The sequence below is a fragment of the Phalacrocorax aristotelis genome, chromosome 16 (genome assembly GCF_949628215.1).
Source record: "Phalacrocorax aristotelis chromosome 16, bGulAri2.1, whole genome shotgun sequence".
Taxonomy (NCBI): Eukaryota; Metazoa; Chordata; class Aves; order Suliformes; family Phalacrocoracidae; genus Phalacrocorax; species Phalacrocorax aristotelis.
In genome coordinates, this window is record NC_134291.1 from 5,230,969 (window position 1) to 5,250,720 (window position 19,752).

Genomic DNA, 19,752 nt, shown 5'->3' on the forward strand with positions numbered 1-19,752 from the left:
CCCATGAAGAAAACACTGAGCAATTCCCCTTCAAAAATTTAAGAAATAGAATGATTCTGGGACATATTACTCTATAAGCAAGCTGCTCATATTTTACTAATATAAATTCGGTTTTTTACAGTAGTTGAAGCAGCTTTGGCAACCAGGATTTTGTCAGCCTCTTCAGTTCTGGAAGTCTGTAAGAATGAAATTTGCTCATCAATTCATACTGCCACCAAGCATAATTCCAGAAGTCAGGCTTCAAGGCCTTTGTGAAGGCAGAGCTTCAATCACTCTCTGACAAATGTTCCTTTTACATTGTTCGCTGTTAGCTTATCTGTAACTAACGTGCAAAAGGAAGACATTGCTACTTATTTTAGAATTGAAGTGCTTCGTAGTTTTCCAGATGTTGTCCATTGTCCAGGTTGTATAGATGTAATCCCTACACTCCTTCCCCTTTTCCAGTTTAGCAAAGGATGTCCAGCCTCTTTACGTTCCTGTGAACAAATGATTTCCGATGATGCTTTCAAGAATTTGGCAGGTCAGAAAGGGGACTGCTGTTGAGCCAGTAAGTTCTTCAAGGAGCTGGGTTACCCGTGCATGGAGGAGAGAGAGATAGCACCCTTCAAATAACAACAGTGATAAGACAGAGCCACTTCTGTGACCATCTTCCTCCCCATCTGTACCTCCTCCCCCATATCAGGTTCTCATCATAGCACATTTTTCCCTGGCAAATCCCCAGAATAGCCAGATCTCTCTCTTTTCTTCCTATGGTACTTTTCTCCCAAGTTAGTTCGTGGATTGAAAGTATTAGGATCTCTGTGTGTGGTAGTGTGGAGAGAACATGTGTTGCTCATTAATGAAGGGTTGTTACTGGGTTGTACTTTTATTTTACAGATATTTCACTATGATGATAAAAGTTCTCTGAGCAAAGATATTCCTGCCTTGGAAATAAAAAAGCTGCAGGAGCAGAATGCCAACCTTCGGGCTGCTATTGCACAAATGAGGAAAGAAATGGAGAGTCTCGATGAGCAGATGTTGTCCTCTCTTCCCCTGACAGAAAACAGACAGCCTGCAGAGCAAGGTGACAAGTCTTGCCACAGAGCTCTAAGTTCAGTTAAGGAAGTGTAGTGGTCATAGGCACGACCTATGAGGGCTACCTGACCCACGGGTGTGTAAAGATCCTGACCATGGGCTTCTCAGGATTCAACACTAAACAAGCACACAGAGGTCTGAGATTCTGAGAGTTTCTTTACTACAAATTACTACAAAGCTATTATTAGTAAAAACATATATATACACACACAATAAGTCACTACAAAATTACCACTGGGAAAGCAAATGTATGTGTACATTGCAAGAGTAAAGCAAATATATGTATATTGCAAGTTATTGCAGAATTCCAACTAGTGAAGCAAGCAAATAGAATGATAGAATCACAGAATGGTTTGGGTTGGAAGGGACCTTTAAAGATCACCTAGTCCAACCTCCCCAGCAGTGAGCAAGGGCATCTTTCATTAGATCAAATTGCTCAAAGCTCCGTCCAACCTGACCTTGAACACTTCCAATGATGGGGCATCCACAGCTTTCCTGGGCAACCTGTTGCAAAATGTAGATACATTTGGTTTGGAAATAAAAACAGGCAAGTAATAACTTTTTCATGGACGTCTTTTACTTCTGTGGAATAAGTAGCCCTGTGTTTAGCACCTTTTAACAGTTATATAAGTGCAGGTAGATAGCTGCTTTATACATCTCTGTGCCTCATCCATGTAAACATTTTATTTCTAATTGCTTCAATCTATTCCAGAGCCACCATGCATTGGTTTCTGTATTTCAGAAAAAATAAGATGGGTTTGATGAAAGGTATTTTGTTGTACCAACTGTTTTGCTGTTGTTATGCTTCTCTGTTTTAATTTTGCAGTGAGACTGGATCTGTGTGTTACCGGTTTGCAGAATTAGTTTTAAACTGTTGTTTCTACTGTAGTGTAAAATCACGAGCTAATTAAGTGTGCAGGCATTTTTAATAAATATAAGCATATTCTAGCTTTATTAATGATACATTAATAACCAATTAAAGCAGAACCTCTGTTAACTTTAAATAAATAAATTCAAGCATAGGTTTTTGTCAGGGGCAGCTGAAGTTAGTCCACTGTTTTTTGGACATGTTGTAGCCCAAACTGTAAAAGATTTACTGCTGCTAGAGTTTAGCAGTGTCCAAGAGAAGCAATAACCTTTGTCAGCTGCTAAATGTAAGTTTTCAGAAATGTATTATCTGTTTTCTTTATAGCTGAAATACTTTATTCAACTAAAATAATCTTTCTTATATCCCTTTTTAAAATGTATGGAGATTATATTCAATCACTAAAAGAGATGATAATGTTAAATCTGAAATTTTTAAGACAATGGGAGAGCAACTTGGAGAGGCGCTTCTGGCTTCCAGAAAGTCATCTGTTCTTCCTCCTGACTTGTCCATATACACCAGTATGTTCAGACTCATATTTTTACTGGAACTAAAAAAATAATTTCTCAGGATTAACTTCCATTTATTGGTGACTTTTTTCAACTGTGATTGAAAGAAGCTATTGTGTCTTAGCTACTCTTGTTATACTCAGTACTGCCAGTTTCCCAAGAATTATTAAATAATGCACTATTGGAAGAGATAAAAACTCCTCTGTGCTCCTTACCCACAAATTGACCTTTCTAATGTGTCACCTCTTGTTGCTTCTGTATTTTGTAGCTGACTGTGTATTGTGAGACTGTACTATTTTTCATATTTCTTCCACTCTGTTTACAATATATCTCCTGAAGTGGTATACATGGATATTAATGAGAGAAAGTTCTGAAGCAGCTGTTGCTATGAAAGCCTAAACTCTGTAAATACATATACATTCATACTATACTCTTCTCTTTTAGGTTCATTGCACAGAAACAAAATTTCAGCTGGAACCACTTTGGGCAATATCAAAGTCAGCTCGGCTAACTTGGATCGTATAGTAAACCCAGACATAGGAAAGGTATGAAGAGGTTTAAACTACCTAAAGTATTTGTAGGCACATGAGTGTGTAACTAAAACATAGCGTATTATTTTTATTTGAGTAAGTATTAAAAACTGAAGCATGATACACTTATTTGGTCAGTTAGTAATGAGTGTAACTTAGATGAGAGCCAGCAATGACTTTTTCAGCCAAAGTTATGCTCGTTCTTTGTAGGGAACAAATTTTGACTAGTCATTCCCTGGCACAAGTCACTCCTGGCCTTTCAAGCCCTTCTTGATATTTTTTTTTCCACTTGCAAATTCTTAAACTACTGTGCATCGCCCCTTTGAGTTTTCCATTGTAAATCTGTATTTTAGCCTTTTGATATGCCTTGTAGTAAGGTGAACAGAGATGAAACTGTAGATACTGTGTCACTACTGGACTCTGATGAGAAGGTCCTGTGAGGTAGGAGGTTGGAGGTGGACATGCAAATGGATTGCATGCTTGCTTACGCGGGTGGGTGGCTTTTACTGGGAGAACCTCGTAACCACCAGCTCGCAGGGCTTGCCAGCTCACCCGCCCCTGGGCCCCACCGGCAGGACATTCGGCCGCGGTGGGCTCCTGTGTGTGCCCTGTAGGCCGCTGGGGAGTGACTCGGTATGGCCAGGAGAAGGAACTGAGTGCCAGCATCGGTTTGGAGCTCTCACCACCCACAAAGGAAAAACTCACTGGCTCTGGGAGCATATTTACTCAGGTCTAGGGTTTACAGATGTTATTCCCATTGTGTTATTTTCAAGGGCAGGAACAATATCAGCATTAAAGTGTGACAGAGGCATCTCTCAGAAAAATAATAAAGGAATTGAAAACTGGGGCAAATATACTGTGTAGGAGCAAGTCACTCTACGTCCTCCCTTTCCTGCCTCCCAGCGATTTCATGGTGTTGTAAACGAGTCTGAAGTATGATAGGTTAAAATACAATTAAAATATAAGGGTTTTCTAATTGTCAAGTAATCTGTAAAATCTACCAATATCTGTTTCATGCTTTAATCTTTCTGTTAAGACTCATCAGCAACCATCTAAGCTCAAGAAAATGGAAATAATAGCTAAGTAATAAATAAGGGTGAGAGGTGCCGATTAGATTAAAAGCTAAGAGCTTTAAGAAGTGAAACAGTATCAATGTTGAAATAAAACTTCGGAGCCTTGGGAACCTTGTGTGAAAACATGCACAGCCCACCAGGCACAGATGATGTTTAATCTTAGTTGTATCTTTTTGCTGAATACAGGAGATTTGTTTGTTCCTGCTGTCAAATTATATTTAGGGAATCATTGTGTGCCAGTATAGACAGCACAGATCTATTTCTAATCTTTGCCCACTTCCAGAATTAGGTGAAAACTGAATTTTGTACCAACTAGTTTTTCTGTTGGAGAAAATGTTTTACAAGCTACTGTCCAAGACGCATTCTCATTTTCTTTGTATTTCTTTAAGTGGGGATAGAGCCTTAAAAGAAGAGAGTGGCTTTGCCTTGGAGACAGTAAGATAGGAACTGAACGTTCTCTGTGCCAAAAATTAATCCTTTGCTTCATGATGCTAAACTGTAACTGAATGCTCAGGGCTGGATGCAAGAACAAGAACATTTTTCAGGCAGTGATGTGCACCTTCAGTGTGAAATGCTGAATTACTTGTGCTTTATATGTATAGGCACGTAGTAAATAGCAGATGTGCGGGCCAAAACTTGACATGAACAAAATGCTGGAATTGTAGTTAATGCCATCTTCACTGATGTTGAACTATCATTTCCTGTCTACTTCTCCTGTCTGCTTTATTTTTTCTTCCTTAGTGCATAACAAGCCTTCTCAGGCGTAGACTCGCAGCTGGAAACAGTCCTGAGAATATCTTACAAACAATGGGCAAAACTTCTTTAGAATTCCTTACTGGATTTCAGAAGTGCTTATCATTTAACATTCTTCTACACTGTCTCTGTGCTTCTTACACTTAATAATTGCATGCTAAGGATGTACTTAAGGCCATGATGAATTACTGGCAAAATTATTTCGACCTCGGGGAGTTTAGAATCTGTTGAGCGATAAGGGTAACTAAACATGGAGGGGCAGATGTGAAGTCAATACAGAGAGCTATAGCGATAGTTTTCTCTTTTTTCCCATTTAATATAATAGAGGTTCTGGGACCATAATCTCAAAATTATAGACTCCAGAGCTAAAATGTATCTAAAGAAAAAGAAGAAAGTTTATTGTGGAAACTAGTGAAATAGGCATGCAGACTTTTGCGTGTATGTATATTTTTCTTCTTTTCTCTTTGTATCAGCTCTGAGGAAATTTTTTCCTCCCACCTAGTGTTTTAGTACCCATCTTTTCCATGTTTTCTCTCTTTTGTATTGTAGTTTTACTCTGGGCATGGATCTAAAGGTAAAAAGATTTCTGAGTTCCACTCCTAACTCTACAGCTTACAATCTGTAACCTGAAAAAAGTCTTCTGTGTAATGCTGTTGAATGTTTTTATGAAAAAGCTCAGGAACAATAGAAGTTTAAGCAAATAGTATTCCTGCCCCAGCCACGTGATGTGCTTTTGCCTCTTAGCACAGTGAAGGGTATGACACAGTGTGACAACCAGTGGTACCATAACTGGTCATTGCCTTGACCTCTCTTTGTGTTAAGCATCAATGTGTTAACGTTGCTGTTCATATGATGAGGTTAGAATGTAATAACTTGTGGCTGCTTATATTAATTGCTTTGATATAAATTGCTATAGGTACACCAAAGTGGTGTTCCTTTTTTCTTTCGCTTTGGTGTCCTTCTTATTTTTAGATTCCAGTCCTGCCCTAATTTCTCCACCTTTCTCCCCCATACTGTTTGTGGACCTGTATGCTTTCCATGTATGTTCTCAAGGGCCTCCTCTTTTATGGTAAAACTATCCAAAGAAATAAGAGAATGAGAGTCACATGACACACTAAGGCAGTGGTGGTTGGCTTTTCTGTTAGTGTGGATAACACCTGTGTGATGTGTAATCCTTGAATCGCAGCGTTCAGGGTGATTTAGCTGAAAACTGGGATTGCACAAGTACAGTGTAGTACACTTCTAACTAGTTTATATATAGAAGAACAAACATATAGATGAGCAAGAGTTTTGTAGAATGATTTTAAGGTATGTGACATATTTAGGTACTTGTGGCAATGTGAGTATTTAAAAAGTCTATAGGGAGATGATTTATTCAGTGAATGATGAGTATTTCAATGGATATTGAAAAGTCTCCTCTGTAGTAAGGGGGCTGAAAGAGGACAGTGTATAGCTCTTGAAAAACAAAGATGTGATCTTTTGGGTAAACACTTTATCAGAATGTGTATGTGTAAGTGGACTGAATTAGGTTTGCAGAGACAAAACCGATTGTAGAATCTTTACTTTTCACTCTGCAGCCTTTCTCTTTGAAACAATGTTTTAAGACATATCTACTCCGTACATGTGTCTGCACAAGATGATTACACAAAGATGGGTTTGTTGTAGCTTGCTGTCTGCTCTAAAGTGGTTTTTTCCACTTAAAATATAAGTGTTCTCTAGTTTACAGTTATGTGGTGTTTATCCCATGTGTATTATTTTACACTTAAAGTTAACAATATTTGTGGGAACGTGCCAGGCTGTTACTGCGATTTGCTCCACAGTTTAATTTGCCCTATATTGCTAATAAAATCTTGAAAAAGGACCCTCAAAAATGTGCTGTAGACTTCAACATTACACTTTTTCTTCAATTGGCTTCTAATGCATGTTTGTACAAATCTCTAAACCTGCAGACCACGCTTTCTAACTACTAATTATAGGCACTATCTGTTTTTTTCAGGGGCAAAAACCCAAAGTTGTTGAAGAAAAGATGGTAGATCTTGGACAACAGTTACGTGTTGTAGATTCTGGTGTTGGTCTTCAGTATGGTGTCAGCTGTACTCTACAAGGAATGCAAAATAAACTGAAGGAAGCAGCAAGAAAAATCTCAGTTTTGAGCCAAGAGAAGCAGCAGCTGATGGAAATGGGAAACAGACTTAGGGCGGAACTCGGAGTGGTAGTAAAGGAAGGTAAATGTACTCTACAGGAGAGTGCTAGCTTTTATATTTAGAATAAAACCTGGGAATCATTTCACCCTTTGAGCTGGAGAGAGCTAGGGAAACAAAGTGCTTGACCTGACCGATTCTTGATCTTCATAGTTTGTGTGAGACTGCGGTGCTAACTGTTGCAAGTAAGATTATCCTGTGGTGGGAGGTGCTAACACAGAACAGTGGGAGTCTGTAGGCAGTGACTTTTTGTTGATGAACATCTTAGATGAAGGACTCCCTGGTGCTTAGATGTCAGTGTGGGAACTGGAAGTTGAACTAAGAGTCCTTTTAAGAGCAGAAAAGAGGTAGTTTGTCTCTTGGAATAAAAACTAATGCTTTAAGAAAGTGGAAGAGAAAGCAGAATAAGCTTACTATAGAGTAAACTTGAATCAAGGGTATATATAATGTAAGAAGATCTCACTGTGGACCTTGAAGTTCCAAGCAACAACTGCTCTGGCAATGAAGCAAAGGTAAAACACACAAGGCCCATTTCTACATAGCATGAGAAGGCCTTGTGTTCTGTGGTTCATTTAGACCCACTATAAACACTTGCTGGGAATGTACTTTGATGACAAAACAATAACAGAGAATGCCTCCCTCAGTATTTTCTCTCCTTTATAGGACTTTGGCATCCTGATAGCTTTAAGCGCTGCACAGTTTGTATTGCCTCTGGTAGTCTTTTTCCAAAAGAACTTGTCAAAAGAACGCAGTGTCAGCTATCAGCTTTAAAGCATCTACAGCACAGGCTTGCAACACAGGTAATGATACACTTGCTGAAGTCTAGTGATAATGAGCAGTTAAGCCAGTTCTAATTCCATTAATATAACTTTCCTTAAAATTCTGCATTTGATTGTCTTTTACTGACTCTAGCTCAAATCTTCCTTTGGTACCTTGGAAGATTTCATAGAATCATAGAATATCCTGAGCTGGGAGGGACCCATGAGGATCTTCAAGTCCTGACTCCGCACAGGGCAACTTAGAATGTAAGCCCTGTATCTAAAAGCATTGTCCAAATGCTTCTTGAACACCAACAGGCTTGGTGCCATGACCACTCCCTGGGGAGCCAGTGCTTGACCACCCTCTCAGGGAAGAACTTCCTCCTAATATCCAATCTGAACTTCCCCTGATGCAGCTTTATGCCATTCCCCCACATCCTATCACCAGACACCAGAAAGAAGAGATCAGCATCTCCCTCTCTGCTCCCCCTTGTGAGGAAGTTGTAGACATCAGTAAGGGCGTCCCTCAGTCTCCTCTTTTCTAAGCTGAATAAGCCAGGTATCCTCAGCTGCCCCTCATAAGGCTTGCCCTCTAGTCCTTTCACCGTCTTTGTTGCCCTCCTTTGGACACATTCTAGCATTTCTATACCCTTCTCATATTGTGGAGCCCAAAACTGCACACAGTACTCAAGCTGAGGCCACACAAATGCTGAGTATAGTGGGACCGTCACTTCTTTCAGCTGGTTAGCTAAACTGTGCCTAATGCACCCAGGACACGCTTTTGGCTGCTGGAGCACATTGGTGACTCAGACTGAGCTTGCCATCAACCAAAACCCCCACATCTCTTCCTGCAGGGCTGCACTCCAGCCCCTTGTCCCCCAGTCTATACCGGACATCCAGGATTACACTGACCCAGGTGCAGAATCCAGAATTTGCTTTTGTTAAATTTCATATGGCTGGTGATCGCCAAGTGCTCCAACCTATCAAGATCTCTCTGTAAGGTCTCTCTACCTTCAAGGGAATCAACGAATCCTCCTAATTTAGTATCATTGGCAAACTAACTTTGTGTGCACTCAACTCCTGTCCAGGTCATTGACAAAAACTGGTCCTAAAATTGAGCCCTGGGGAACGCCATTAGTGGCTGGCCGCCAGCCAGATGTTACCCCATTTATCTGAAGCATTATCTTTGGGACTTCAAAATTAACTTCTTTAAACATGGTTTTCATCCAAGGAATTTCAGAAATAGTTGTGTTAATGCAACATAAATGCAATCCTGAATTACAGGTGTGAGTTTCATAAAGCTTAGTTTTAAATAAGTAAGATTGGCCATTGGAAGGATTTGCAGTCTGTTCTAAGATAAACTTGAAAATGATTAATCAGTGAGCATATTTCCAAATATCCACAGCGGTGAGATTTTAAAGCACCCATGTCCAAATTATTGTAACAGCACATGTTCCACATATGAATGCAGGATACGTAATTAACCTGTCTCTTATCTTTTGTAATTAAAATACAACTTTTAATAGTTAAATTGCAGCTTTCATCAGAGAGACAAATGGATAAATCCTGGCTCACCTAGGAGTTAGAGGCAGACCTCCCATGACTTTGATAGTCAGGATTTCACTATGTACTTTGCTTAATTGATCAGCAGATTTGTTCCTGTGAGGATTGAGTCAGAGCAGCTGATTGTCATTGTAGTTTTGAGGGCAGTAAACAATGTTCTTTCAGAAAGGGTGAGGTTGTTGCTCTGAGGTATAAAACTCCGGTAGAATTATTAACCAAATTCAGTTGGGAAAATACTTCCTCTGCAAACCTCTCTGGGCAACTTTTTCCTGTGTTTGATCACCTTCCCAATAAAGACGACTGGGGTTTGAGGGTTTTTTCCCCCCTTAGGCTTAAGTGGAGCTTCCTGTGCTTCAGTTTCTGCCCATTGCCCCTTATTCTTCCATTGTATACCACTGAGGAGAGTCTGGCTCAGTCATCTTTACCTCCTCCCACCATCCCCACCAGGTGCTTGCACATGTTGAAAAGATCACTCCTGACCTGTCTATTCTGGAGGCTAAAAAAGGCCAGCTTCCCCAACCTCTCCTTGTATGTCAGCTGCTTCAATTCGTTGATCATCGTTGTGACTGTTTGCTGGACTTGCTCCAGTATGTCAATGTCTGTCTTGTACTGGGGAGCCCAAAAGTGGACAGAGTACTCTAAATGTGGTTGCACCAGTGCTTGGTAGAGGGAAATAATCACCTCCCTTGACCTTCTGGCAGTGCTTTTCCTGATGCAGCCCAGGGTGCTGTTGGCCAAAGGCCTCAGGAACACGTTGCTGCCTCCTATTCAACTTGTAGTCCACCAGATTTTCTGTTTCTTTTCTGCTGAGCTTCTTTCCAGGCAGTCAGCCTCCAGCCTATTACATTGAAATCGCAACCTCCTCTGTCTCTGGGGAAAAATCAACTGAATTAAAGCTGATCTCCTCTGGAGCATCCTGTTTATTTTTATTTCTCTCTTTTTTCATTCTTATTTGTCTCAACTGAAATCAAGAACAGATTGAGAGCCTTTTTGCAGATTACTAAGGGTCATCCAGGAACATGTAGGAGATTGAAGTTTAGTGTTTCTCTTTCTACATACTAAGATCTCTGTGATAATATGAAACTACACAGGAGATAATCTGATCATGTTGTCAGATTGCACTAAGAAATCACAACTGCCAGTCATTTACTTTAAAATGTTACCATCTGAACACATTCTAAAAGCATCTTAAATGGTTTCACATCTAGATACAGTCTAAAAAGATAAAACAGAATAACCATGTATTAATTTTGAGCGTGCCATCCATGGTTTTTTGAGGCTGAAGTTATCACTATTTTCTTCAGATGCTACCTGGCTGGCCTAGGTGTATTACAAAGTATATGAATGTCTGGCCAGACAGTTTGAATGACAAAGGTGAGTTTCTTAAAAGAGCCAGTGAAAAAGAGCCATTAGAAAAAATTCTAATGAATGTTTGGTTTTTCTTACAGTTAAGAATGGTGTGAAATTAAAAAAAAACATGCCTCTGTAGTTGCTTAGAATAAGTGCTACAAATTAGGTAAATGAAGGTTAAGTGACTCAGCTGGTACTAATTTAACCAGTTGTATGTCTGGGGATGACACGCTTTCAATTTGCAATTTAGTTCTGCCAAAAATAGGGTCTTTTTCCCCCCTGTAAAACAGCACTGCAGATTAGCCATGTAATTATACCCATGAGGGATGTTAGCTGGACTAATTACAAAAAATTCTGGGCCAGCAGATTTAAGAAAACAGCGTAAAAAGTTGAAGTGCAAATATCTAGCAATTAAATTTGAGAACAAGTGTTCACAGGGTCAAGTTCAGTGTTCTGCTATCAGGTCTTTAGGCAGATGGTTTTCCAGCTTCTGCACAAGATTGCTGTTCTCTTGGATAAAGAATAGTAGTAAAAGCAGGAGATGCTTGTTTGGAGGGCTCAAACGTTTGAATATGAAAGGAAAAGGCTCTCCAAGCATCCAAAGCATGCAGCAGTATTTCAGCCTGGAAAGGCATATATTTGGGGAAGAAAATGGGTACAGGTTTCTTGGCTGAGGTGAATCTATCAGATTGAACCTATGGCAACATTTTGCAATATGTTCTAAGGGAACCTGGCAGGGAAGAACTCTTGTGTTCGGACGTCCTATCACAGGTGCTTGAATTTCTCTTAGCTTCTTCCTAGCAGATGATGTCCAGCAGGAGGGGCACTTATGTTTGGTAGAGAAAGGTTGCCTGAAGTCCAAAAGGCTATGCTGTTAGAGTCAATTAGAACCAAATTTGAATAGATTGCTTGAGTCAAAATAAGCCCCTGTTCTTCTTTACTGCCCATTAGTCAATGAAGAAGTTTTAAAGGTTGTAGTGTGAGCAAACATTATAAACCATCCATCAGACAGTGATAAACTGAGAATGCCAGCTGGTGTACCTTTACCAATCAAGACTTATTCTTCCTTAGATATAGCGGATAGTCTAAGAAAACAGAAATTGAGAACTGTAACAGGTCAGTCAGGTAAGTGCAATGTGAGCTGGAGAATTTGGCATATTTTACCAAATTTATCTAATCAAGTTGTTTTGACATCAGAAGTATTAGTGAGGGCATCAAAAATACTAGTTAGGGCATACCATAGTGAAAGCCACCTGGGTTCCAAGACTTGGAAGGCTCAAATTATTCGAGCTCTGTGACACAGGTCTGGGAATGCAGCACTGTTTTGCAACTCTTCATTGACAGTCTGAGGACCTGATAAAGAGCTGTCACAGCAGCACTGTCACAAGAAGTATTAGCATCTTGTTGTAGTGAGGAAGGTCCTCAGAGAAAAGAATTGGGGAGCATTAAATAAACAGCCTCACTGGCATATCAATGATACATCTTATGGGACAGTGGTATGGGCTCCTCTGGAGCATGAGACCTTAAGCTTCTTGTAAAACTCCAAGGTGAAAAGGTCAACTCTAGTCCTAGATGGGAGCCCTGAGCATATGATTCTGATCTCCCTCTTGTGGGGTTTCAGAAGGAAATAGGTGAGGCAGCTGTTAAAGTGTGCAGGAAGCCTGGAAAGTGGTCTGCCAACAGGTGAACTTACTGTGGAATGCCTCAGCTTGCTTGTGGATCTATCATTTGTTCAGGATGCTTGTGAACATCTTATTAACTTAAAGTCACAAGCTTGGCATCCTTTGTTCACTTAAACTTTCAGTTCAGAGAACTGTTTCTTAATCCCTTAAACACTAACACCAGGAATAATTTTTACAAAGGACATTAGGGTCCAGCGAAGCATTTGAGTAGACCTTTTGTAGCCTGCTTCTTTCATCTGTGCATTGCTTGGATCAAGGTCTGAAAAGGATTAGCTAAATGCTTATACTAAACATATGCAAAAGCCATTTCCAGCTCTGGGCAAAATTGCCACAATTCAAACCCACATTTTTACATTTTTTTTTCTTCTCCAACTCTTTAATTTTTCTTTCTTTCACAACTCATCTTAGAACCTAGCTGACAAATTGAGACCAATGAATATTCATTGCCCATCCATCCCAGTCTTCCCTTGCCTTATTTTTAATGAGCTAGGTACTGTGGTTGCTATTTTTCTGACATCTCATGTCTCCTGTGTTCTTTTTAAAATCATTAAAGATTGTTCTTGCTTCTGTAAGAATAAACAGATTTTTAAAATGCAGTGTGTCCGTGGCTCTTGGAGAGGTAGCATTTGACTGTGAGTTTCCAGATGGTGTGCTAAGCTCCAGGAGTAGTAGTCCAACCTCTTCAGCTCATGGGTTGCTTGGAGGTCATGGTTGCAGTGGCTATCACTGAGAATCTTCCCAGCTCTGGAACCTTGGGGATCATCTCTGTTACTGCTGGAATTTGTCCAGATTAGAAAGAAGGATAGCCCTTCTTATATTCAAGCTGTTCATCTTCAGTAGTCTCATTCCAGGCTGCTCCTTGCCCAGAACATACCTGCTGAGGCTTCAGCTCCTGCACTGAAGCTGAGCTCCAGGTTGAGATTCTAAATACTCCTATTCTAGTTTGGGTGGTTTTCTTGTAGGTAATGACCCTCACTAGCCAGGCTACATTTGCTCTTGTGTTCAAGATCATCACCCTTACCAAAAAGTGAGAGAATTTATTACTAACATATCTATAGGAATTTCAGTGTCAGTTACTTTATATGACGGGCTCATGTTTTGATTCCTTAGTCTTAAAGATGTAGCAAACCACTTTGTCATTTATTTTTGTCTCCCTTGACAGGGCTGAAGCAGTTTGCTTTTCATCAAATCTCACTTAAATTGCTACATGTTGAAAGCTGGTGAAACTTTGTGGGGCAATTAGGTTTTTTTAGTTGCTGACAAATTACCTTTCCATAGCTGCTTTATTTAATTGGGGTTTTTTAGGACTTCTCTGGGAGGTTTTTCTTCTGAAATTTAATCATGGGAAAAGACAAAAGTGAAGAATTACCCTGCCAATATAAACTTGAGTAACAAGCAGGATGACAGTAACAGCAGCGAGAAATGTAGATTTTGAACAGACTTAGTAAGAGGTTTATTAGGAGGGTAGTTTGGCCCTGTTGATCTGAAGGGAACATAGTTTTATTTAATATTATTTGTAACTGATTATTTTAAGTCTAGGAGTGTAACAGCAAACTGAGCTATAAATGTATTATTTTTAGAGACCATGAGTTATTTGTGTTAATGTAATATTTCATATTAGGAGCTGTGGTATGCAAAGCAACAGCATCCCTCAAGGACCTCTTCTCTATTTGCCTGTCCTAGCTTAAAGAAAGAAGAAGCCGCAAGCAGCTGTGGGGAAGAAACAGAATTGCCATCCACTGAGGTACAGTGCAGTTTTATCATCAGCGTAATTTGCCTTCAGCTGGATTTTTCAATTGCAGTTGCTCAGCCGTCATCTCCTGGAAGGCTTAAAAATACATGTATTTTTTTAAGTTTTGCATTGTCCCCGTACAAAATAGTATTTGTTAACGCTTAATAAACTAGGGTTTCTCAATCATTTTCGTGATGTTGTAATTAATCTTCCTGTACAACCTTTCAGAATGAAAAATAATAATTTTCTTTTGTCTTGCCTCTTGCTGAAACCTATCTTTCCAAGACCAAGATGCCACTGTGAGATTTAACCAATTTTCAGATGTCTTTGATGTGAAAAGTACATATCTCTGAATTTGAACAGGTTCAGCTAGATTTCTCTATTGAAAATCATGGTCCAGTGCAACAAAAGGCAGATGCATCCTCAAAGATCATTCAAAGTCAGCCACTCAGGCAGAATCCTGGTCAAGCCCAGCAGGTCCAGCTTTCCTCATCTAGAGCACATCATTTCTGCCAAGGTATTTGGCAAAATTTAGAAATGGGATCAAGCCCTTCTGTTTTCGGTCCTCAAAAGAACACTGACCAAGGTAAGCATGCTTTGTAAAGTAGTCACAGTATTTGACTCTCTAGAAGAGTGGAAGTACAGTAGTGGATTCTGCCACCTTCCACTAAATTTTTTACATGACTGCCGCTCTTGTTACAGCCCTGTAATCAGAATCTGAAGATCTAATGTGTTACTTGAAAGGAATTTTACTGTTGCCAGCAGAAGTAAGAATTAAGAGGAATGCCTATATAGACCTCTGGTTTTAATGCCATTTTTGCAAATTCTTCTCCCCTTTTATTAAATACTCCTGGAAAATGCACATACCCTTCTGTTTTGACATAGGCTAAACCTTATCTGGGTTAGATATGAAAAAGTCTGTCTGAGAATTGCACACTTCACGTGTTGCCAAGTGGCTGTTAGATCAAATTGTAGTTTGGCAAATCCTTGCTTAATCATTATTTTTGTGACAGGTTAATAGCTACAATACTGCTTAGTATGCTAAGACCTAAAGGCCAAAGGTGAGATCATGGGCATAATGTGATGTATGCTGTGGGCACACAGTGAACTAGGTATTGTTATTCAGTAGAATTTTATAGTCCAGTGCAGTAAGTTGGTACATAAAAAAATAAAGCAGAGACAAATTCCTCTATGTGAGACAGCATCCTGACCTTACATGTCAGACAGTAGCAGGGTTAGGATGAGAGAAGGCAAAACCTAGGTCATAGACTGAACATTAATCAATGTTATACTTCTACAAAAGCACCACATATTCTTGGAATTTTAGCAGGAGCACCATCTGTAAGATATGTGCAGTAAAGTGTTGCCTCTTCACAGGCAAATTGTAAAGGAGCTTTTTAATGGCAGCCATTACGTGGAGCAGTGTATGGCAGAGGAATGCTATGTCTCCCAAACTGTCAGCCTGTTCATGACTTAATCCTTCATCGGCAAAACTTTGGAAAACTGTTCTAACATCTGCTGTGGATGGGAGAAAAAGTACTGGCCTTGAATTATAATACTGGAAAGTCTTTAAGGAAGGCTAAGAATGGTGTATGTTCCCCAAAAGGGTTGTAGACTCTTCTTTATTAAAGGTCTTTAATAATGGACAGACAAACATTTCTCCAGAATTTTCGAAGTAAAGGTGATTTTGATTTTTTAATAAGAGGTGTAGCATTCAATAAATTATTTCTCACAATGCTGTGGGACTTGTGTGGGTTGTTTGGGGGACTTTTGTTTTAATATTATTATTTTTATCATCCTCAATATTCCAGAGATGTGATGGCAGCTGTGGAGTAGTATGGCAGCCTTTTAGCCTTTCCAAATGAGCTTTATATTAATAGTGACCTGTTACCATTACATAGATACTCACATGCTGGTAACCACATGCCAGACCGCAGGAGCAAGAATGCAACCAGCGGGTTAAGGGAAGAGATTTGTTCCCCTCTCTTTGGTACTTGTGAGGCCACATCTGCAGTACTGTGTCCAGTTTTGGACCCTCTTGGTACAAAGGATTGACGAACCGGAGTCCAGTGGAGAGCCGCTAAGATGGCTGAGGTGCTAGAACACGTGTTACATGAGATGAGGTTTAGAGAGCTGGGTTGTTCAGTGTGGAAAAGAAAGAGTCAAATGGTGGTCATATTGCTGCTTTTTAACTACCCACTGAGGGATTTTGGAGAAGACAGAACCAGACTCTTAGAGGTGCACAGTGAAAAGAAAAGAGGCAATGGACACAAGTTGTGTCAAGATACATTCAGAGCAGGGAGCGATAAGCACTGTGACATTTCACCTAGAGGTCCTTTCCAACCTATATTACATCTATTTTTAAACCAGTGTATAGATGCAATGAATCATCTTCAGCAGCACACAAGAAAAAAAAATATTTTAAAGGGCTTTTAAAATTAAGAATGGATTATAAGGGTATTTATTCACAACAGCAGCACATTGCAGGGACAGAGTAATAGGCATTGACAGACCTGTAGGACTGGAATGGACATGGTGCTGACAGTCATGATTCATGTAATTTTTTTGTGGGGCTGAGACTGAAATAAGAAGAGTATTTCAGGTCAGGCCTATATTGACAGGATAAGCAAGAGGATGTCTTTGAAACATTACTGATAGTGCCATGCAGTTTCATACTGCTGCGTGTGTGATGCAACACCACTGGCAGCCTTACAAGGACATCAGTTTCTTAATGTCTGGCAATTTCCAGCCATCATTGCAAAACCTCCTGCAGATTTTGGGGGATCTAGAGAATAGCAAAAGGGAAAGATGATACTGCCAGCATGAAACAAGTGAAACGTCAATAAGGGGTGATATTTTCTTGAGAACAACCTTAATATGACCTCTGCATCCAGATTTACCCAGAGAAGACTTGAGTGGAGCTTCCTACTCAGACATGCAGGCCCTGAAATACTGCACTGCAAGAATAGGACTTTTAAAAACTCTTTTCTGTTGCTTAGCTTTCTCCTCCAGAAAACCATCCAGATGGCATCCTTAATTCTACTAGACTGAATTCTGCATTTCCGAAAACAAGATTGTGAAAGCAAAATCTTTCTTCTTTTTTTTTTTTGAACAACGTCACCTCAGAGCAGAATATACAACGTTTTCAAGGAGTTCTGCTTCTGATTTTTAGCAGAGGCTTGCATTATTTTTCATGCCTGAGCTATGGAAAATTAATTGAATCTTTCCTGTTTAAAACCACTCACTTGAATTTAATACATTCATCAAACACATGGTTGCAGTGAATAGAACTGTCATTAAGACAGAGTGACTCGGTCCTGGGCTTTCAGATACAAGTGACGCACACACAGGCTTGGAAGCTCAGTAACACAAAATTATTTGCAACAAAGCAAGCAAGTTAGTTTGCTTATTCAAACATTTATTTTACAAGTTCAACTCTGTACAAATCTGCCAGACCAGTAGCTGAGATTTATGGGCATTTCTGGTGAAACACAAACAATTGTAGTGTGACAATGATTTTCTGAACCTATTAAGCAGCTTCATTCATTTTTTTCATGTGCAAAACAGCCTGTTGGGACTTAAAACGGTTGGTATGTCAAGTAAGCTGTGCGATTTGCTGTATTTCCAGCATATGGCACAATTTAATGATTCAGTGTGTTCTGGGGTGTTCATGACGACGCGTTAACACTGAATTACTGAAGAAGACTGTTACATACTTTATTCACTTCATCGAATTCAGAATTTGTGGAAGCTTCCAAGAAATTCAGAAGGCTATGAGATATGTTAATTTTCTCTCTCCTTGCTCTGCCTGCCGATTTTTAGTTTGTACTGTAGGAATGAGATGGATTTAGTAATTTGTATGTTAATTCAGCAGATAAATAGAAAGAAAGGGTAAACCCTTTCCTTTGTTCAGGTATTTGTATCGTTCTGTATTATTGAGAGAAAAAGATCCTGTTACAGAGGTGGGCAGGTGCAAGCCACAATGATATTACAACCGTCAGTGTTACATACATAGACTGTGCTAGTAAGAAACACACTTCTGTATTTCTATCCTTTTAATATGCCCTATCCCAGAAGTTGAGAGCAGGTGGGAGACTTCAGTTGGTGATCCATATCATATGCATCTTGAAGGCTGATGACAGGCCATCCTCAAAGGACAGTTGCTTCTCAGAAGAGCTGTATGCTTTCCTCTGAAAATCACGACACATGTACAACCATGTGATTAGTTTCTGTACATGCTGCAAGGTTTCTCTATTCACCTGTGGGCTACAGGGCCTTTTTTGAGTTTAGAACAAATGTTAGGCAGGAGGAGGGGGAGCTTTGTCAAACATTTAGAAAACTGGAGTTTAATTTTCTTTAAGTAATTTAGCTCAATAAAGTTTTTAATTGCTATTGGAGACACCGTTTTTCTGGAAAGAAAGGCAAACCTCACCTATTAAAGTTCGACTGTATGACTGCATTTAGAGTGAAGCCAATACTGTGAAGGGAGCTTTGTGGTACCATGTGAAAAGCTCCTGATCAGCTGTATCTCCTTGGGTCAACAGGCTGGCGTCAGTGCAGAGGGACTAAGAGCATAAGGCAAGCTGTATCTGCGCTTAGAACGTCCCCACTAGTCACTTGTTTTATACACTTTCAGGGTAAATGAAACTTTGTATTTTCCATGCCAGAGGAGCGCTCTAGCTGTGGTGGGTGTACTGCACATTTTGAGAAACCCCACTTCCATAGATACTCGGAACTGTGTCCTGGGCGTATTAATTTGAGTTTACATTGTAGCCTAGCAAAGAACGGGGTTGAGCTGCTTTGAAGTAAAGTAAGGTAGGTTGGGGAGTTCCTTTTAATATAATTCTCAGTGTTACTTGAAGAGCTCTGATGACTGAAAATTTACACTTTATGGATCAAAAGTTATCTTAAGTGTTTCCACACTAGACAGAATTTCAACAGCTTTGACATCACTGACAGTTCTAAGAGCAATCCATGTGGGTAAAAAGCTGGCCAGGGAAGAATCTGGTAAAATATTAACAAACAGAAAGAGCACTCTAGCTTCATTCCAGCTCCAATCAGAGAAAGACTCATGATTTCTTTTCTGTGTTACATAAAACTTCATCTTTGAAGTGTTTCACAAATATTAACTAATCCCCTAGTTACATTTTCTTCACTTAAATGTTCTTCTCCTGAATAGGAACTTGTTTGAGTTGGTGTTTCTTCAGAAACACTGTTAGCTTTAAGCAAATATCTAGTGACAAGCTTCTTAAATGAAATTTTCCATCTGGGGAAATTTCACTCTGCACATATGTGTCTACCTGTATGTCTTTAGTTCTGAAAAAAATCTTTGTGAATATTAATTTCTGACTGTAGATAACACACATCCAACAGAAGATATGTTAAGGATTTCAGTACACTAAACATGCAGATCCATTTTCAAAAGCAGTTTAGGCTCTTAACTATGATCTTACTAGCTCTTGTTGCCAAAGTCACTTCTGAAAGTAAGTTTCAGGCCTGTAAATTAGATGTGCTTTTTCATTGTTTGTTTGTGAAAACCAAACTACTGCATCTAAATTGTACTGCACAGTGCATATTCATGCTGATTTTATTCAAGGTCCTTCACACGTGAACAGTCCAAAGCAGAACCAGTAACATCTGAAGGTCCTTACTCGGTGTTCTT

The 19,752-nt window shown here is 39.6% G+C and overlaps 1 protein-coding gene across 1 annotated transcript in view; it reads left to right on the forward strand.

Annotated features, from left to right (window-relative positions):
* CCDC57 (coiled-coil domain containing 57) overlaps positions 1–19,752 on the forward strand; it is a 57,211-nt gene that overhangs the window by 33,007 nt on the left and 4,452 nt on the right. The window contains exons 8-13 of the mRNA XM_075111679.1: positions 877–1,063; positions 2,893–2,993; positions 6,801–7,029; positions 7,669–7,805; positions 13,980–14,102; positions 14,454–14,676. Of these exons, the coding sequence (XP_074967780.1) occupies positions 877–1,063; positions 2,893–2,993; positions 6,801–7,029; positions 7,669–7,805; positions 13,980–14,102; positions 14,454–14,676 (1,000 nt within the window). The remainder of the gene's footprint in view (positions 1–876; positions 1,064–2,892; positions 2,994–6,800; positions 7,030–7,668; positions 7,806–13,979; positions 14,103–14,453; positions 14,677–19,752) is intronic.